Genomic DNA, 18,973 nt, shown 5'->3' with positions numbered 1-18,973 from the left:
GGCTTCGACACTTACCGCCTCCACGACATCATCCAGGCTACTCCGACCCCCCATATCCTGACTGGGGATTTCAATGCGCACCATCCATCTTGGGGAAATATCAGTGAGAAGAAGGCGCCTTTTTGATCTTTGTAATCAGAATGGACTGGCGGTAATTAACACCGGTGACCACACCTTCTATCGCGGCAAAACATCAAGGCCTCTCGATCTTACCTTTGTTTCGCCCCAGTTGCTGCCCGCGGCGCATTGGCACGTAGATGTGGAGGCACATGGGAGTGATCATGTACCTACATACATTTGTCTCGATGGTGTCTCTGGTTGCCATCAAAGGCGCGAAGTCAGCTGCATTAATTGGGGGATGTATGCTGCTGCTATTGATGAATCGGAACCATCTCTCACTTCGTACGAAAATCTCATGCAAGATGAAACGTGTTCGGAGTTCCTCTACCAAAGTTCTATAGCTGCCAAAACCGCACTCTGTGGCTGACGCTGAGTACGAAAAACTCCGCGCCTTACGTCGTAGAGCAGAACGACGGGCTCGGAAAACAAAGTCATCAGAAGACATACGTGCTTCCAGGCGTGCATGTAGAAGCAAATTCAAAGACACCTACAAAAATTGGCCAAACGAGAATGGCAGAAATTCTGCTCCAAACTGTACCCTCGAAAGCCTCTTTCTTGAATATGGAGCCTGATCCGAACCCTTCGCATACAGCCGACACAGTGGTGTCCCTTTTGAGTCTATAGCCCTCAAGCGGCGTGTTAGTGTTGTGAATGTAGCGGAAGAATTTTGCATCAAAATCACTTCGGCACCAACAACCGCTTCAGCACTTCTTCCACGCTGCATCGACACCTCACAATCTAATGATGCTAGCACAGACGTTCCCTTCACAATGGCCGAACTGTTAGCTGCGCTTAGGTCGGTTAACCGAGATTCAGCTCCTGGCCCTGACGGCATTACATACGCAGCACTGTCTCACCTGGGTAACAAGGCCAAAACATTCCTACTTGCCATTTTCAATAGTTCCTGGGAGTCCGGTTGTTTAGAGGCTAGCTGGAAATTGGGTCTTGTTGTACCTGTTCTGAAACCCGGAAAGGTACACACGGACATCAACTCTTACAGACCGATATTACTCTACTGAGTTTGTGTCGGTAAGCTTATGGAGAAAATGGTGCACCTACGCCTCAATTGGGACTTGACGAACAGACATATATCCTCTGCAGATGTCTGGTTTCAGAAAAGGCAGAAGCAGCATTGACAATGAGAAAATGGTGCACCTGCGCCTCAATTGGGACTTGACGAACAGACACATATCCTCTGCAGATGTCTGGTTTCAGAAAAGGCAGGAGCAGCATTGACAATGTCCTGGCCCTCGTAAGTCATGCCAAGTGAGCCAAAGCCTTGCGTCGCATCACCATTGCAGTGTTTGTCGATGTTAAAGCAGTGTTTGATATCCAGATAGCCTTGAAGTCCGTCGGAGTTCAAGGCCGAATGTACTATGCATGGCTCTGCAATTATCTATCCAACAGGTCACTGTACATGTCTACTAAGGATGGTGACACTCGACTTCACACTGTGCGTCGAGGTGTCCCCCAGGGAGGAATTTTAAGCCCGACGTTGTTTAACATTTCCCCAATTGGAATCGAGCAGTGCTTGCCGCCATCCGTTCAAATTTCTCTTTATGCTGATGATATATGCATTTGGTGCTCAGGAAGCAACCGGCGGATTTTGCGCACAAGGCTTCAAGGGGCCATTAACTCAATGGCAACCTTTCTGGCAGCACGTGGCCTCGAAATATCGGCGGAGAAGTCTGCTGCGATAGCTTTCACCAGGAGTGATCTCTCCCGGTATCTTCTTAAACTCGGAGGCGTTCCGATATCTTACGTTGACAGCCCCTAATTTCTAGGAGTGACTTTTGACAGGAACATGACATAGTCCCCGCATATACGACAACTGAGGCACAAGCTTGAGGTGTACACATCAATCTTCCGCATGATCTCCAGCAGTGCGGGAGGTTGCTCGGTGGAGTCTCTCATCAAGCTCTACAATGCACTCTGCGAGGGATTGCTTCGCTACAGCTTGCCTGCCCTCGAGCCTCTCACAAAAACTAACTCACGGCTTCTAGAAGGCTTACAAGCCAAAAAGTGCTTCGTGTGTGCCTTGGGGTACCTAAAAATACTTCAACCCTTAATAAGACTCTCAGGGAGAGTAGGCACCTCTCTGCAACGGTTCTCTGCCAGCAAGAACTCCTTCGTGCACGCTTGCGGTTTGTGACCAGGACTGTCGACCATCCGCTGGCTTGTGACTCGGAAGCCGAAGTACGTGCCTTATTACCAGCAGTGTATCAGAGCCCACCAGAGCATACCCAGCCACCATGGACATTTGCCTGCTGGAAAATAACATTAATCCTGGCATCCAGAGCAAAGCTAAGTTGCCTCTACCTGCTCTTAAATTCTTTTCATTGGAACACATTGCACTACCTACCAAAATTACACTCACGTTTTCACGGATGGATCAGTGATGGATACGTCATCTGCCATCGGAATATGGATCCCATCAACCCGCACAAAAATTACCGCAAAACTGGGTCACAAAACGTTGTCGATGGTTACTGAACTCACGGCCCTGCGTGCTGCACTGGAACACATTTTAACTGCTCCAGTTCAGGCATGGGCAATCTTCACCGACTCTCGAGCAGCCCTTCAGCACCTCATGGTGCTGCCACAAGAGCAGCTTGCTCAAGAAATTAATGGCCTACACACGCAGGCAATAAACAACCGCCACGTCGTCGTTCTGCAGTGGCTGGCAACGACGAAGCAGCGCATTTAAGCCCAATTATTACTCCAGTGCCTTTCACAAGGCGAGACGAAGCAACTCTGGCGTCATCGCTTGCCAAGCGTTCTCAGCGATTGCTGTGGACCGACCCAAATAATACCTACGATCCGTTGCACACAATACACCCAGAGTGTCGATTTCGGATGCCAAGCGGTCTGTGCAAGAGAGATGAAGCTGTCCTGCATCGAATACGTCTGAATGTGGCTTACACTAAGCATTTCCTTTTTAAACTACGTCGAGTTTCCTCACCTCTGTGCCCTACCTGTACAGCTCGTGAGTACCTGAAACACGTTCTTTGCGCTTGTCCTCGCTATGAGCTTGAGCGTACCACAGCAAAGTTTTCTCTGGGCCTGCCCGCGTCCGCCCAGATCTCTTCGAGTCACCTCCTTGGGCCCTGGCTTTCAACCGGCATGGCAAGTCGTGCAACAAAAGTGCTCTTAACTTTCCTCCGGAGCACTGGACTTGTCAGTGAGCTATGAACTCTCAGACAAATGACTATATCGCCTGATTGTGTGTGCGTCTGTGTGTTTGAGTATTCATGTGTAAGTGAGAGTTTTCATTAATTTTCATCACACCTTCACCCCCATTTGGTGTAGCAAGACGGGCGCCACGCCTGGCTGACCTCACTTGCCCATTAAAGATGTTTCTCTCTCTCTCTCTCTCGGCACTTGTTAACGTTTCCACGAGTTACTCTCATAGCCCAAGAGATGGCTCTTGGGTAGAACCAGTAGAACCGCTCAATTTGTCGATCAGTGCTCCGTGCTGGTACGAACCGTCGTGGGGCGCTGTGCACCGCGCCGGTTATGGGGCAACCCCGGTGCGTGTTTATCGCGGACGCTGCCAGATGTGTCAGCAGTGTCAGTACAAATGCGCGCGCCAAGAAAGAAACCCGGCGGAGGGGGGCGAATGCGGGAGAGGCAGCAAAAGCTTGCACTTGCTCGCTCCATACTGACTGCCGCTCCAGTGGAATACCGTAAAATTTAGGCTGCGTCTCCGAGGCGACCAGGCGAGCGCAAAAGGATAATGAACGCGACGACATCGGCCGGAGCGAAGTTTAAAATTAGCCCGCCGAGTTCAGCGGCATGTGACGTCGCTGTCTGAAACGTACGGTCAGTCAAATGCGGAAGCGCGTATTTGCATAACTTCCTGGCAGCGAGCTGCGCGCACGCTCCCGGCCAGTCAACGAGAAAGCCACAGGACGTCGGCCCAGGCCGCCACAGGCCGCGGAGCCGCGGCGATCAGTGGTTACCTGGTTCGCTGGTTACGCCGTCTACGCAGGCCGGAAGACCTGCGCTGGCATGGTGCGCTGGCGACCACGCCGCCATCTGCCGCCGGCATTCTTCATTACAGCATCAACGTTGGCTGCTGGGCTGGGGCGTGCCATAGCCGCTGTTTCGAGCAGCTAAAATTAGGGCGCCCATGACAGCCGTGGTAGCTTGATGTCCCAAGATTAGCCGCCGCTGAAGATGAATGCCGTGCCGCTGAGCGTCGTGGTTCTAGCCCTGTGCCATTTCGGTGAGTTGCTTCGTCCGGTACGAAGCGAAACGAGCATCGATGCTCCCCCGTTGAATTCGTAGCACGCGCGGACCGTTGGCGCGTCACGCGGGGCCTTCTCGGCGCCGTTTAATTGACCACCAGCGTGCGCGCACCGACAGAATTCTGGAACGTGGTGGCGATGGATCGCGGCTTGTATATATACTCTTCTAAGCGGCTCCACCGTGCACGCTGTGTGCACCCAGGGCGCGTCTACTGGGCGCGTCGCCCGTCGCCACCTGTTGCACTTTTCTGGGAATTAGCGGAGCCTGCATGAAACAAAGCTTTACTCTTCAGCCGCTGCTTTCCCGGATAGTGCCGTCGACCAGCAGTTGTGTCGAGGTGAAAGGAAGCGCGAAAAAACAACGGCAACCAGGAGGAACGAATACAGCAGGAAGGAGTATTTGTGCCTCCTGGTTGTCGTTTTATCGCGCTTCCTTTAAAACTCGCCCAGCTTTCTTTGTTACTGTAGTTGATTGTTAATGCAGAAAATTCCAAAAACGTGAAATTGGGTATCGCCGCCCCACGCACTTCCGTGCGCTGCGATTTGCGGCATTACGAACCGTGAATGTAGAAACGGGTGTGGGGAGCTCGCGTTTTTCTGAAACACATTAATTCAGGCTCATGTGATTCTAACGCTACTATTGGTGGTAAGCTGTTGTTTCAGTTGGTTTCATTTGCATGTTTTGCTTGGCAGTATGGTACGAAGACTTGTGCAATTGAACGCCGTACTTATTTCCATGGTTTATGTCTGCACAACCAGCAGCAACGCTCAGAGGTTAGAGGCACCATCAGCTGTGGAACCCACCAGCCATTGTGCTGGTGTCCACTGCTCTTAGGCAGCTTTTGGAGCATTACTTTGTAGCGAGGCAGTCTGTGTTCACTGTGTGTGACGTACGCTTTTGCGTCAAAGAGAACTGGAGCCACCCGCTACACGTGCCAGCTTTAGTTATGTGCTTCCTAACAAAAACAGGGCATCGCATGCTGCCAAACACAAGCGAAAAAGTTCCGAGAGGTATTTTCCTTTAAAGGGGCCTGTGGAGACAAAATACAAGTTTGTTTTATTCGAAAGATTTCGTGTTTTGTAGTGCCCCCCAGCTCTTATCCGGCAGCAGACGATGCCGTATTCACTGGGAAATTAATCAGTTCAAGTTAAAATTTTAATTGTCCCTCGTAATCGTGTGTTTTCGTGATGTCTGCCATGAAGTCACAAGGGGGTGTATTGAAACGAACTTGCAGTGCGTCGTTAGGCTCTGCAGCCTTGCTTCCCGTCAGTCCACCTAGATGGCGCTGCCATACTGAGCTGCGGACCATTGTCCATCGTTGCTTTGTTTTTGACCGTATTTGCACCTGGCTCGCTTTTGCTACACTAGAAAGTAATCGTTTCGTGAAACATGGGGTATTCTTGCGAGGTAGGCCAGACTGCGGACCGGTGACGATGAAAGGGACGTTTATTCTTTGCTACATCCTGACGAAGGAGGCCCCAGGCCTTTCGTCGTTCGGACGAGCGTTCCGTGGACAGCCATCCTCTACCGCTGCCCAAATACGACTCCCCGTTTCTCTCTCCTCCGGAGGTCTCGAGTCGCGTGCACCGCCGCGGCCGCGCGGTTCCGAGAGGCCGGCCTTCAGTCTCATCTGAAGCCGCGACCCGCTGTCCCCCCCCCCCGATTCCGCCGGAGCGCACACGTGTTGCTCTTTTACCGACCGGACACACAGCCGATGGTCTAAATCTGGCCGCTGCGCCACAATCAATGGAAAGTCCCCAAAAGTGAGTGAAATGTTTGTGTGTCACATCGCAACGAGATAGAAAACAGAATATTCACATAAAGGATTGTAGATTATTGGAGGTGAATTTTTTGACAAGCGTAGCTACATGTATTGGACAAACAGGGTCATGGACGCTTTGGCCTCGCTAGTTAATTCGGTTCGACTTTGCTGTAACGTAGTTACTCATTTTCACCTGTGAACTTATGCTTAGGTTTGCTTATGTGGAGGATGGTACAGCATTAATTATGCCTTCAGACACGCTCTCGTTACGTAGTCGATGGCCTACGTTCGTTGACTCTCGCAACCCTGTGACGGGCGAGAACAAAGCCATGTTCTTCTTCGCATACACTGAAACCGCTATTCGATCGAAAAAATGCAAGCAAACGCCTTGTTTTACAGAATGCCGCCGCGAGTTCACTCAACACTGCCATCTACCGGACACGAAGCGAGGCCTGTTATGCGACCCCCTTCCCCCTACCCATTGAATGGTGATAACGCTGCGCAGTCGCTGGGGCTGATCTTAATTTCGGTTACAGTAATATTAATTTGCAGATATAGTACAATACCTGTTTGGATTAGGCACTGCGGAACGCCTAATATAAACAGTGGGCTGACACAGCGGCCTGTGCCAGATGGCCTTCCTGGCTGCTTCGAGCCTGCTCCAAAAGGCCTGCTCCCAAATCCACGTACCTTGTTCCACCCCTGCGTATGACCACGTCATAGGAGTTCTGTTGCGGGAAATGAGCTAGCGGGTCGCATGGCCATTCCCCTTTTTTCCTATTGCTATAGCTTATTTAACCCATTGGGCACCAATGTTCCCATTTGGGTAGGGAACACAACGTTAATTTCGGAAGCTATAGGTATTAAAGTATACAAAAAAAGCGCTAATATTTGCTAACAACATCTTTAAAAAAGCTCAGTTTTATTAAGAAGCGAAGAAAATTATGCGGGGACAACTTCACGGGAGTTTTCACGCTATTGCTGCGGTGCGCCGCACGGAGAAACTCTGCGGATATTTGCCCAACTGCCAGAGCCACCCGCTACAGCCAAGAGTAACGAAAGCAAGTTCCAGTGCCCCAGCCGAGCGTCGTGCAACAAGCACATGGGTGGCGTCGACCTGCCTGATAGGTTCATCAGCAACTATTGTCCTTGCCTGCATGGTAAAAAGTGGTACTGGCCGTCACTGAGCCATTTGCTGGTAACATTGCGCATTGCAGCCTGGAGGTAACATTGTGCGTTGCACTTGGCCAGCGAATGGCCTGGCCGTTGGGAAAGTGCGCCAAAAACGCTCCACACGAGGGAAGTGCATTGCTGCTGCTGGCCCGCAGGGGGGAGGAAGGGAACAACCCCATTGTTCGCATTGTATGAAAGAAAATCTGTTTTCCATGTGCCAAGCTGAAATAGTTTTGTTTTTTCTGTGCCACATCTTTTAATGGCGTGATTCTAATGAGACAGCCTCTCGAAAAGTGCTGCATGGCCCCTTTGAGGCGTGTGCTGCTGGAGATCCCACCATTCTTCGTGCCACCTTTGCACAACACTGTCATCCTTATCTCTAGCACAGAAACTCTTTGATTTACAGTCTCGGACTTTCCTTGAGAAGCATTCGATTTTCCCATGTATCCCTATGGCTTCGGGGAGTCCTCAGACTGTAAATCCAGGAGCCCCATTATGTGCGTCGCAGGGCAGGGACTGTGGTCAGCGTTTTTGCTTTCGGTGATTCGGAGGGGGCACTTTTCGTTACTCGGCATTTGCTCAGCACGCTGGTCTACAGTCATGTTCGCCCGTGTTGGAGGGGTCGTGGAGGCGAAGGCAGGTTTGGTCCATCCGGAAGGTTGGAATAACGCTGGCTCCACCACTGCTGACGCACACCGCTCGCATAAGCTATGTAATCAGCAAAGTGGCCATGCGACCCACTCGCTCATTTCTCGTACTAGAACCTATGACGTATTATCGGCAGCTGTGCAATTGGCTGAGGCCTATATACGCAAGCTAGGCAGGGCTTATAAGTTTGCAGAATGAGCTATTTGCGCTTAAATATAATGCATATTATTTTTATGGCAGTAAGAATGGTGGTGTAAACAATGGAAGTCATGAATGCTCACATAGACATAGAAGCGCCAGTGTTTATTTACTGTGCGCACTATGCTTGTTATAGCTGCACAGCAGTCCGGCATTTTGGGGCTGTCTCACATGACATTGGCGTAAGCGACATTGTCTTATGTGACCCTGTTTGTGCAGCGTACCCAATGTTTTACGAAACAATTACCATCAACTGCAACAAAAATGAGCCAAGTGCAAATCTGGTCAAAAACAAACGGTCTCTCTCTTTTTTTTTTGGCCCGCTCAAAGCAGTTCTGAAAACTCCAAGTAGCCCAGAGCTGCTCCCACCATAGACGTTCTCTGGGAAAATAAATTACGGAGTTGCTCAGAACTTCACGCAAAGTGAGTGGTATTGTGGGGCCATTTAAAGGACTGACGGTAAACGAAGCAACAAAAGACGTTTTGCGTCCGCTGCAGCCCTAGTCGGCATGCTTAACATTTGTTTTAAGTACCTGTCATTGCTGACATCATGAAATACATGTTTTAGTGGGGAAGTCGAAAATTGGCCCAGTTGTGTGATTTCTCAGTGCCGGAAAAGCTCTGGGACCCCTGTGAATAAAAGAGACACGTGCACTGGCCTTTACTTTCCCTCTGCAGCACATTTCAGAAACTCCGGTGGTCTGTGCGTTGACTGCAGCGGCCACGTCAGGCCATGAATATGTAAATCAGCTCTGCACACACACTGTCCGTGCTGAAATGTGCCAGTCGCCCCAGCCATTCCAAGCGTGCATGCGAAGCTGGAGGAAACATCTGATGCGAGGGGGTCTGTTGTGCGTGCAGCGGGCGTGCGGGGCGAGATGTGGTGCTACTCGTGCATCAGCAACCAGCCCGGCTGCAAGGAGGAGGTCAACTGGCTCATCCACCACGCCATCACCTGCCCCCGGCCCGACGACAAGTGCGTCAAGATCGTCGAGCGCAAGGGCGGTGAGTGGCCCTTTGCTGGTCTCGGGAGAGTGCAAGCAGCAATTGTCCCCTCCCACAGCATCAGTCCGTGGCGCAAAAATGCACGGGTCCCGCGGGCCACCAAGTGCCCGGAACCAGAATGCTCTCGGGGTCCCTCGGGGACTAAATCAGGCGCTGTATGCACGAGTGTGGGACAGAGCTGCTGTTGGCTCGCTGCTGTTGGCTCAGGTTCGGTGAACGAGATCGTGGAGACACGAAGGGCCGAAAAACTGACGACGGTCGCGACAGGCCCAGCAGCTGTCGCCGTGTGAATAAAAAGGGTGACACGCGTGCCCGGAGTGGTCCTGGGCCAGAGCTTTCACTGGGGCCCTACCGAAGCAGCAGGGCGCTGCAGTCCTTCCCGAGTCGCTTCTTTTCTGGGCAGGCCTTGTAATCTCATTCTGCACCAACTGGCTCGTGGGAAAAACAGAAAGGAGGCATGGCCGGGCAAAGCCAGGGATACAGATCAAAGCCCTTTTCTGAGAAGGTTTGGACTCCCGCGAGTCCAAAATCCCAACTGCTTGCAATCGGAGAGACTTCACGATGCGAGGGTCCCAGGTTCGATTGCGACCACGGGAAACATTTTGTCTTGAGCTGTCACCCTCGTGTGGAAACCATTGTGTAAAGGTGGCTTTCCTGCAGTACGTTTCCGCTTTTCGATCCCATCGGCGAGGTGTAGCAGGCCTGCTCAAAAGTGGCCAGCGCCAGTTGTGCTGGAGCATGCACCAACGCGTAGCCGCCACCGGGGCCGTGCAGCGCAGTGTGGCAGAGCACCTTTTCCTCTCGTGCGTGCCCCGGTGGGTGTTGCGCACTAGATGTGCGTGTGCACTGCTTGCCTGGGCTGCAGCGCTGGGCGAGGTTGTCGCGCAACAGAAGTGGCGCGAGTGCAGTGACCGTGCCATGCAGGGGAGGTGCTGTACACCCGCGACTGCCTGTCCAACCTGGAGGCGTACCGGCACGACATCCCGGCGGACACGTACGAGGGCTGCCGGCCGGCTGCCGAGAGCCCCAAGCTGGCCGTCTACGTCGACAACGGCATCAAGGAGCTTGAGCTCAAGCGGGACTACTACCGCTCCGTCGACTACTGCTTCTGCGAGTTCTACTACTGGTGCAACGCCGCCCGGCCCCTGGCCCCCCCCACCCTGCTCCTCCTCCTGCTGCTGCTGCTGGCCAGCAGGTGGGCTGCTCCTCCTCCCTTGCCGCTTTGTGAAAGATGCTTGACGAGGGCTTCCCCCAAAACCGCAACCGAAGGAAGCCACGCGTGCATTTTGGCCATATGCGCTCAAAAATGCGCTCCAGGGTCAAACCAAGGGGTATATTTTGCACATACTCTGAACGAGGCATGTTTGAGTATGTCGATACAACAGTCTGTTCCCACTCTTGCACTTCGAAATGCTTTGAACATATTCAGTTTCAACCCGAGCCGAGCATTGTGCTATTTTGCTGTGCACGCCCATTGCCTGTTGGGGTTTCTGGAACAGGGGAAGGTCTTGAGTGCTGAATGGAGGCTTTCCCAAAATGTATTTACACGATTGTAAGACGACTCGAATGTAAGACGACCCCCCAAAATCGCATCTCAAAAAAAAAAAAAAAAAAAAAAAACGTGCGCATTTTACACAAGGGAAATTTATTCACGTGGTTGCGGAGGATTACTCATCGTCGCTGGAGTCGTCCTCGCTGGTGCTGCTGCCGTCATTGCTGCTGCAGTCCCACAGCACGTCGTCGTCAAGTGTGAGTCCACACTTCGCGAACGACCGCACCACGGCATCGCGTGGTACGCCCGCCCATGCGGAGAGGACCCACCCGCACACAGTAGCCAGGGAGGCTCTCCTCACACGCCCGCTTGGCGTAAGTTCGCGGCTTCCTGACGAAATGACGCGCCCGCTTAGAAAATTGTATCACAAAGAGAAGCTCTTCCGTCAACCGCCAATACCCCCCTACGGCGGCTCTTCCATCGATTATCGGTGCTCCCTCAAGAGCCGTGCGCTCGTCATAAAGGCACTCGTAATGCGCGCAGTAGATGCTAAAAAAAGAAAAGCTTTTGTATAAGCTCGCGGAAAACTATGCGCTTTGGGTTGAGCGGGAAACTATTCGAGATGACAATCGAAGCAATCGGCAGCAGCCACGCGCGATCGTGATTAAAACAACATGGCGGCTGACGGAAGCAGCCGCTCGCAATTTCCGTGAGCGCGTTACTCGCTTTCACGAAGCATTTTGTTCGTCTCTAACACGACCGGCTTTATCGTCGGGGTCTCTAATAAACAAAATGAGCATTAGCGAATCCCTTTATTCAATGCACGGTGCAAACGTAGCCACTATCATATCACGTTGCTTAGTACACTTCCGAACGCGATAGTGGGAGTTTAGTCGCTCTAGGTCCAACTTACAAAAGGTGCATCATTTTTATTGACGCCAGAATGTATGAAATGGTTACCGTAACCATGGAAATGAGCGCGCAAAGCCGTTCACACCTCGAAGCACCCCTGATTTCTTGTCTCTCTTGTCGTTGCAAGCGGTACATGGTTCGATTTCGATTCTAAGACGACCCCCCAACATTGGATTGTCAAATTTGAAAAAAAGGGTCGTCTTACAATCGTGTAAATACGGTATGCGTCCCTTTCCCCTTCTCCTCCCTGCTGTGTGATGTGCCGCAAGAAACACCGGTCAAGCGCCAAATTCCAACTAATTGTGTTGCGTTTGACTTGAACAAATACGCACATGTTCCTCGAACCAGGTACAAACTGCTTCCAGAAAGCCCCTTTCGCCAGCCACACATGCACCTGCTCTCTTCCTAATTTCCTCGCAGCCATGTTCTTGCTCCTGGTCAGTAATGTGAAACCTCATTATAACGGAGTTGAAGAAGGGGTCGCAATTACTTTGTTATGCCATTAGTTCGTTATAGCCAGTGTCCGTTTCTATCGACAATTTGCGAGCAAGAGAGGATGTACCCACCACTGAAACTCACAGCAGCCCGCCATGCAAGAAAAAAAAACAGATAAAACCAAGTGTAGAGGGGTTTATTGGTGCTCAGGAGAGCTGAGCACCGAGGAAGCAATGAGAGAGCCAAGGGGTGGTGCCGAGCCAGCGGAACCTCTTCTTCAGAAGCTCCTGCTGATGATGATAGGTACCAAAAGCATCGCAGCGATGATGATCTGCGATGGTGCACGGCAGTGGCGTCTTGTAGTCTTCGCTACACAAGCTAAAAAAAAAGCAGCAAGGAATTGTTCTTGCCAAACGGCCCACCTGTGATCGATTGACAGCGCAGGAGCTGGCAGCTCACTTCGCAGAGAAGAAGTCCTTGATAGATTTTTTGCTGCGCCTTCTTCAAGTGAATGATGGCTTTTTCAGCCACAGCCGCGATTGCGAGTCCAACCTTGCCGACATTGTGAGCGCCAGGCCTATCCCCACAGCACCCGCCTCCATTCTTTCTACCCGGCACTGTCTTTTGAGCAGTGGATGGCTCCGCCAGTGTTTATTCTCTCTGCATAAAGCATCGTTTGCTGTTGGACCAGAGTGTGGTTCACAGCTGCACAGGCTGCTTGCCAGGCGTGCTGAGTCCTGTTCCCTTGACTGCAGGCTGTGCTGACCCAGAGGCAGGACCATCCCTGGCTGACGACGACGATGCTGCGAGGACTGCCCTCATCCAGGCCTGCTTTGGCAAGCACCGCCTGATCTGTGCTCAGACGGTGTGTTGGTGGCCCAGAAACCCCGAGGGGACGAGGGAGTGGTGTGGCAAGCTGGGACTGACTGACAGCAAGGGATCCATGCCAAGAGCTCCGTTGCAAGATGATGCGATAGTTTTGGTTGCCATTGCAAGCTTGAAAGGTTACGGGTGCAGACCTGAGCGAGCTAGTCTGAGCAACTCGCTTTCTCGTTGAGAAGTGCTTATGTAGCTCGGCCACACTGTTTCTGCCAGGCAGTGGAACCCGATGATACAACCGCACCAAAGCCGGGATGTCACATGATCAAAAATGCCGGTCTCGCGCGTCAGCTAGGCTAAGAACTTATTTACACTACTATGCCCATGTGATTTCGGAACCTCCAGCTAAAATCCCAAGTTTTTTTTAAAAAGGGAGCACCCAGCTTGTGCCCGCTTCAAGCCCTGTACGGCAACCGAGCAAGCCCGCCAGCCAAGCACCGTGCACCACGTGACCCCCGAGCCTGGCACTATCTACAGTGCGCAGATGAGGCCGACGTGGTCGAGGGAAGGAAGGAGCGGGTTGCTCTACTCACCCACGCAACACCCAGGGCTGGGCTAGATCATGCAAGTTTACATCAGACAAGTGTGTTAGCAAAATTGCTTTTGACGAGAAAGGGGGCATGCCAATCGGCACCATGTTTTTCTAAGGTTGTCGCGTGTGCCAACAAATGAGCAGTGAGTGCTTGCTTGTGTCATTTCTGCCTGTCACCAGGTGTGCCCTTTGAAAGCTTTGTTGACTGCACCGGGGTCTCATTGGCGCTCTGCTTGGCGCGCCATGCCAGGCTTGGGTCACGAGACCCAGAAGGCCTCTGCGTGAAACTTGTTCCGAGCAGCTGTGAGCTTTTTTTTTTACATGCCGGTTGGTGGCAAGGTGTGGACTGCGCACATTTTTGGCACAGGGCCCACACCTGCATGCAAGCGCAGACTGCCAACCGAGCGTTTTCCTGCAGGTTGCAACTGCACACGGCACAGAAAGGCGTCGATAACTTGCCCTGCCCTCCGAGGCGGCAGCACCACCAGCTTTCCCTATCCTCGCAGCTTTTGCTGGTGCGGCAGACTCTGTGGTAGTCGGCGGACATTGCAACCGCCTTCCTTTGGGGCCTCTCTGGCTGATGTCAGCACAAGCCATAGGGCAGAGCACAACACTTCCACATGCGCATTAGTTCATTTCGAGACGACATGACAGGGTTCCAACTGCTTAACACTTTCGTGACCACGCCTATTGCCGTCGACAGTATGTTACCGATGAATACACAATTCAAGTTTTGGCACTCTCGAGCGCTTCTGAACCGCTAACGCAATGCAAAGGGTAAACGAGGAAGTATTTCATCAGTTTCACTTTCGATTGTTTGTTCTCCTTCGCACTCGGTCACCTGTGGTTTCACTGCTGGGCATCGATGCTGCTCGCCGATGCTGCACGGGAACGGCAACTTTTGACGGATTCCGATGGATCTGAGCTGTTGTCTCTGGATGATGGTAGCAGCACAGACACGGAAGACTACTTTGATTCGTCACTTCATTTTTTTTTTTTTGTTACTTTGTCTCGATAATATTCGTAATAAGTCTGTTGTTTGAAATTAATACTGTTGGAAGGACTCTACCATTTTATAGCTTACCTTGCAGTCCAGTCCGAACGGCATAGTTTACACGAGCCTCAATCATTTTCTGTGGCAGGAAAAAATATTTCATGGGCTGCCCAAAAACTTCCACTTTGTCCACGGTCACGAAAGTGTTAAATTGTATCACCGTCCATGTATGTTACGTACAACAAAGAAATCTACCCGCAGAAACAAGGAGTTGGCTGGTGCGTGGCTCCCATCCTTGCCGATTTGCTCTTTGGAGCTCAAGACAAGATTCTGCTAGACAGCTTACTAGATCGCCCAAGTATTTAGATTTCTACAGTGAAGCTGTTTAACAGTTCGTTGATTGAGCGTTTCACAAAACTTGGTATAACAGTACAAAGACGAAATCACCGGCAGGATTCGAACCTGTGTCTGGTAGATCAACATACAGTGGAATCTCGGTGATACGAATTCGGTTGATACGAATTTCGTTGTCATACGAATTTTTAAAATTCCCCGGCAAAAATGCATTGAATGCAATGTAAAAAAATTCGGATGATCCGTACGCATTTACCACTCCGGTGCGGGTGATACGAACACGCGAGCCGCTAGCAGACGACTGCGGCGTGGACGGGACTCGGGAGGCGGGAGTGTTGGTGCGGCCGTGCGGCCTTGGTTGCGCGCGGGCACAAAAGCATTGAGCGTGAACCGCATGGAGCGTTTTCTGTTCGCGAAAACGCGCCGCGCACGCCACAGGCGCGCTGACCCTGCCGCGTAACCACCTGCACGCGCCGCGCCCGGCGGCGGCAACATGGCGGCTTCGGCCGCGAAGTGGTGTCGGGAGCTCGAGCGACCGCTTCCAAGCGCTCTCTAAAATATCGCTCAAGGCACGCACGAAGTTGCTTGAGCGGTAAAGGAGCTTATAATGTAGGTGAAAACGGTACTATAAAACATTCTCCGCGCCGATAGTGAAAGCGCCCATTCAATATCTGCTGGGGTGTTAGGCCTAAACGTCTCCGGCGGGGCCACCGGCCTGTCCGGAGCGTTGAGCGCACCTTACCATTGGCGCAAGTCGGCAGGCTCCTCCCACTGCAGCGCACGTCGGGCGTCATTTTCCGAACCGCATGCGATTCGTGCGCGTCGGCGTTGCGCGCGTATTATTTTCACGCCCGCGTTGACGATTCGGGCCGGCATTCCGGCGCCAGCCTCTGCCCACGGCCGGGCTAGAGCTGGCGGCGTGCGCGCTTTGGTATCGACACAGCGTGCGCCGCCGCCCTAGCCCGGCCGTGCTCAGCCTCGGTTGCCGCCAACGTTGCCGCGAACGTCAGTGGGAGGAGCATCATGACTGGCGCCAATGGGGAGACATGTGCCTTAGGCGGCAATTTCGAAGCGCTCGCAGCAGCTGGCTGTGCCACCTCCGCGGCGCATATTTGGCGCGGATGATATTTTATAGAGCAGTTTTCTCCCAATTTGTGAGCTCTTTCCCGCATGAGCAATTTTGTTTACACCTTGAGCTGCGTTTTAACGAGAGGTTATAAGCGGTCGCTGAAGCTACTTGCACCTCTTCACGGCAACAGCTGACGCCATGTTGCCGCCGCCTGTCACATGCGCGGCACTATTCCATTTTTTCTCGTTTTCTGATGATACGAATTTTCGGGTGATACGAATATTTTTGCCGCCCCTTGAGATTCGTATGACCGAGATTCCACTGTAGTTGGTAAGGCTGTTGCGGCAGCGAGGGAGCAAATCGGCTGCAATCGTGGACTGTCGTGAAGGTTGCGTACAACTTTGCTACTTCCAAGGCTTCCTTGAAGGTAGCGAAGCTTCCTTAATGTTTTTATATTTGTGGGCAGGATTTTTCTACTGCGTGTGACAGTGCTGGGCCCCTCTCGAGTGCCACAGGATGACAGGAGCAGCAGCACCCATTCTCTGGAGCCTGAAAACCCCAAACTCGTGTCTCCTAAGTGCACGCAAGCAGTCACGCAAGCACTGACCCACCACAGTTCCCCTAGGCAAACTGACGGGCCACCACCGTTCACTGAGGGCCTGCCTGGTTGGCAAAATGCAGCAGTTAAGCTCCCCCACGATCGACAAGATTTGGAACTGACGTAAACACTGTATTTGTGGTGCCTGAAAACGAATTCCGTCTGCTGCGAAAACAACCCATGCACCACAAAGCGCAAGCAGAATGTGAAAGCAGTGCTGCTGCCCTGTGGTGCCCCCATCAGTTGCGCCCTCGAAGCGAGCAGGGCCTCAAAGGTCGGCCTGTGCATGACTGGCTGCCTCGTGGTGGAAGCATTTGACCAAATGGCCGCACCAGCAGAAGCCAGAACACCCTCCAGTAGCGATTGCGCCTTGGCCTGTGTACCAGCTGTCTTTCCATGCTTGCGTTGCTGTGGGCCAGGAACAGTGATGGCCACTGGGGGCAGAGCGCATTTTCAGGCCTCAAAAGAAAGCCCTGGGTACGTTGTGCTGAAGAGCTCCCCTGGTGTGAGCTTTGCAAGTGTTGCTTGTTAAATTGATCTGTTGCATTAGATAGCCCCATTACTCCAATAGCTCCAGCATTTGACAGAAATGTGGGCGGTGCAGGCTGCAACGGGGCTCCTGCGTACCATTTGTTCATCCCATTCGTGGTGCCCTGCGGGTGGATTCAGCCACGTGGTGTCGTGATCGCAAGAGAAACAACGCGAGCAGCGTGCACTCTTACCTGGGACATTTTGTCAGTTTGGCGATGTTCGGAACATTGAGCGTGGGTAGCAGGGGAGGCTAAGGTGCTGCCACGGCAGCTCTTGTTGTAGGTCTTCCGAGCCCAGTGAATGTTTTTTTCTACACAAGGCCTTCAGCTTTGAAAGAGGCCCGTACACGGTCTGCTTTTAGCGGGGCTGCCACGTGAAAGGGAACGCCTTCCTGCACGGCATCCCATGCTTAGTGGCAAGCCCTGTGCTGCTTGTGGAATTGCAGAGGGCGTGCAATCGGCGCGCATGTTGTATCCGTCCAGGCTGTGGGAAACCAGAGCCCTTCTTGACATGAATCTCTTTTTTTTTTATTTCGCTGCATATTTGCAGGCTCATAAAAACATGGCACTTTGTACAAAAATGCCCCACCCATAATAAAAATACAAGTTTCTGTACACCATCCTGAGTTGTTGTCCTTCTCCACACGCAAAGCTGCTGGCAAAAGCCAAGGGAAGACGATTTACAGGTACAACACACGGGGCAGTCACGGCTGCTGCACTTCCAAAAACTGCACTGGGGGAAGGGGGGTCAGTAGTCCGATTCAGGCACGGGCGACGGCGGGGGCGGGTGGCAGCAGGCGCGCTCGTTGAGGGGCGAGGGCGGGCAGCTGGCATCGGAGACGCACCCGCGACTGCGGGGCGTGGGCGGGGGCGGGTTGGGGTCCGAGTCGTAGAGCGAGTCGTCGCAGCGGAAGCGGCAGGGGCAGGGCTCGCTGTCGTCGCACACGTCCGTCGAGCAGGGCGTGGGGCCGCCCCCGTACGAGCGCACCGTGGCGGGGCTGGGCGGTGGGTTGAGCGTTTCGCGCGGGTACGCCGTGCCGTTGCTGGACGCCGTGCTCGAGGGCGCCGGCCGCGCGGGGGCCGCGGGCTTTGGGTAGGGCAGCATGCGGTAGGCTGCATGGGGCACGGGTGCCGGGTGCCCCGCGGCCGCGGCAGCCACCCGCGCTCGCTGCTGGTAGCAGCACAGGCCAATGGCCAGCAGCACGGTCAGCGAGCCAAACACTATCACCAGCACCACCGTGGTGGTGGCAGGCCGGCCCCCCGCACTCACGGCGTCGCACACCACCTCGTCCGAACGGTCGGCGCAGTCCGGCCGCCGGTTGCACACCAGCGAGCGGTCGATGCACTGGTCGCGAGAGTGGCACGCGAACCGGTCCGCGCCGCAGCACAACTCGTCCGAGCGGTCGGCGCAGTCCGCGTTGCCGTCACATAGCCGGGGCTTGGGCACACAGCCGCCGTCGCGGCAGCGGAACTCGGCCCCGGGGGCGCAGCCGGGCGGGCAGTCGCGCTCGTCCGAGCGGTCGGCACAGTCGGCGGCCCCGTCGCAGCGCGCCTCGAGCGCCACGCAGCCGCCGGAGGCGCAGGCGAATTCGCGCTCCGAGCAGGGGGCTGCGGGCACGCACTCGGAGGGGCCCCGGAGGGCCAGGCCCGGCGGGCAGGCGCACTGGGGCCGCCCGCGCACGGGGCGGCACAGGTGCGAGCAGGCGTGTCCTGCGCAGGGGTGGCCCCCGGCCAGGCGGCCGCGCACGGCCAGCAGGGCGCTGAGGTGCGGCCGGCGCACCTGCAGCGGCTGCACCTCCGCCCCCGTCAGCTTGTTGGCGCGCAGCACCGACTGCTCCGTCCGGTCCAGGATGAACAGGTGCGGCCCCAGCACGGCCAGCGCGTTCGCCTGCACTTTCGACAGCAGCACCTTCCTGCGGGGAGGAACGTCAGCCCATTAAAGCAGCCATGAAGAGAAAACACAAGTTTGGTTCATTCAAAAGATTGTCTCGTTAGAATCATACTGACACCACTTTTAACTC

General features: G+C 53.6%; 2 protein-coding genes across 3 annotated transcripts in view; one reads left to right on the top strand and one right to left on the bottom strand.

Annotated features, from left to right (window-relative positions):
* The first annotated feature begins 4,015 nt into the window (after positions 1-4,015).
* On the top strand, positions 4,016-17,572 carry Crim (QVR superfamily protein crim). Of its 2 annotated transcripts, none has more exons than XM_077705077.1 (4): positions 4,016-4,348; positions 9,014-9,157; positions 10,082-10,352; positions 12,752-17,572. In XM_077705077.1, exons 1-4 carry the CDS (start codon positions 4,300-4,302, stop codon positions 12,759-12,761), a joined length of 474 nt encoding a protein of 157 aa, XP_077561203.1. In that variant the 5' UTR covers positions 4,016-4,299; the 3' UTR covers positions 12,762-17,572. The 2 variants fall into 2 exon arrangements, with proteins under 2 accessions (XP_077561203.1, XP_077561205.1); XM_077705079.1 differs by lacking the exon at positions 4,016-4,348 and adding an exon at positions 4,846-5,016.
* Arr (low-density lipoprotein receptor-related protein 6) overlaps positions 17,456-18,973 on the bottom strand; it is a 105,131-nt gene continuing 103,613 nt past the window's right edge. Inside the window, exon 15 of the mRNA XM_077705076.1 lies at positions 17,456-18,861. Coding sequence (XP_077561202.1) covers positions 17,701-18,861 — 1,161 coding nt within the window. The 3' untranslated portion in view covers positions 17,456-17,700. The remainder of the gene's footprint in view (positions 18,862-18,973) is intronic.

Source organism: Haemaphysalis longicornis, unplaced genomic scaffold (assembly GCF_048455015.1).
Source record: "Haemaphysalis longicornis isolate Haplotype H1 unplaced genomic scaffold, Haemaphysalis longicornis Haplotype H1 scaffold_3, whole genome shotgun sequence".
Lineage (NCBI taxonomy): Eukaryota > Metazoa > Arthropoda > Arachnida > Ixodida > Ixodidae > Haemaphysalis > Haemaphysalis longicornis.
The sequence above is the reverse complement of the archived record's forward strand: the minus strand, read 5'-3'. Positions and strand labels throughout refer to the sequence as shown.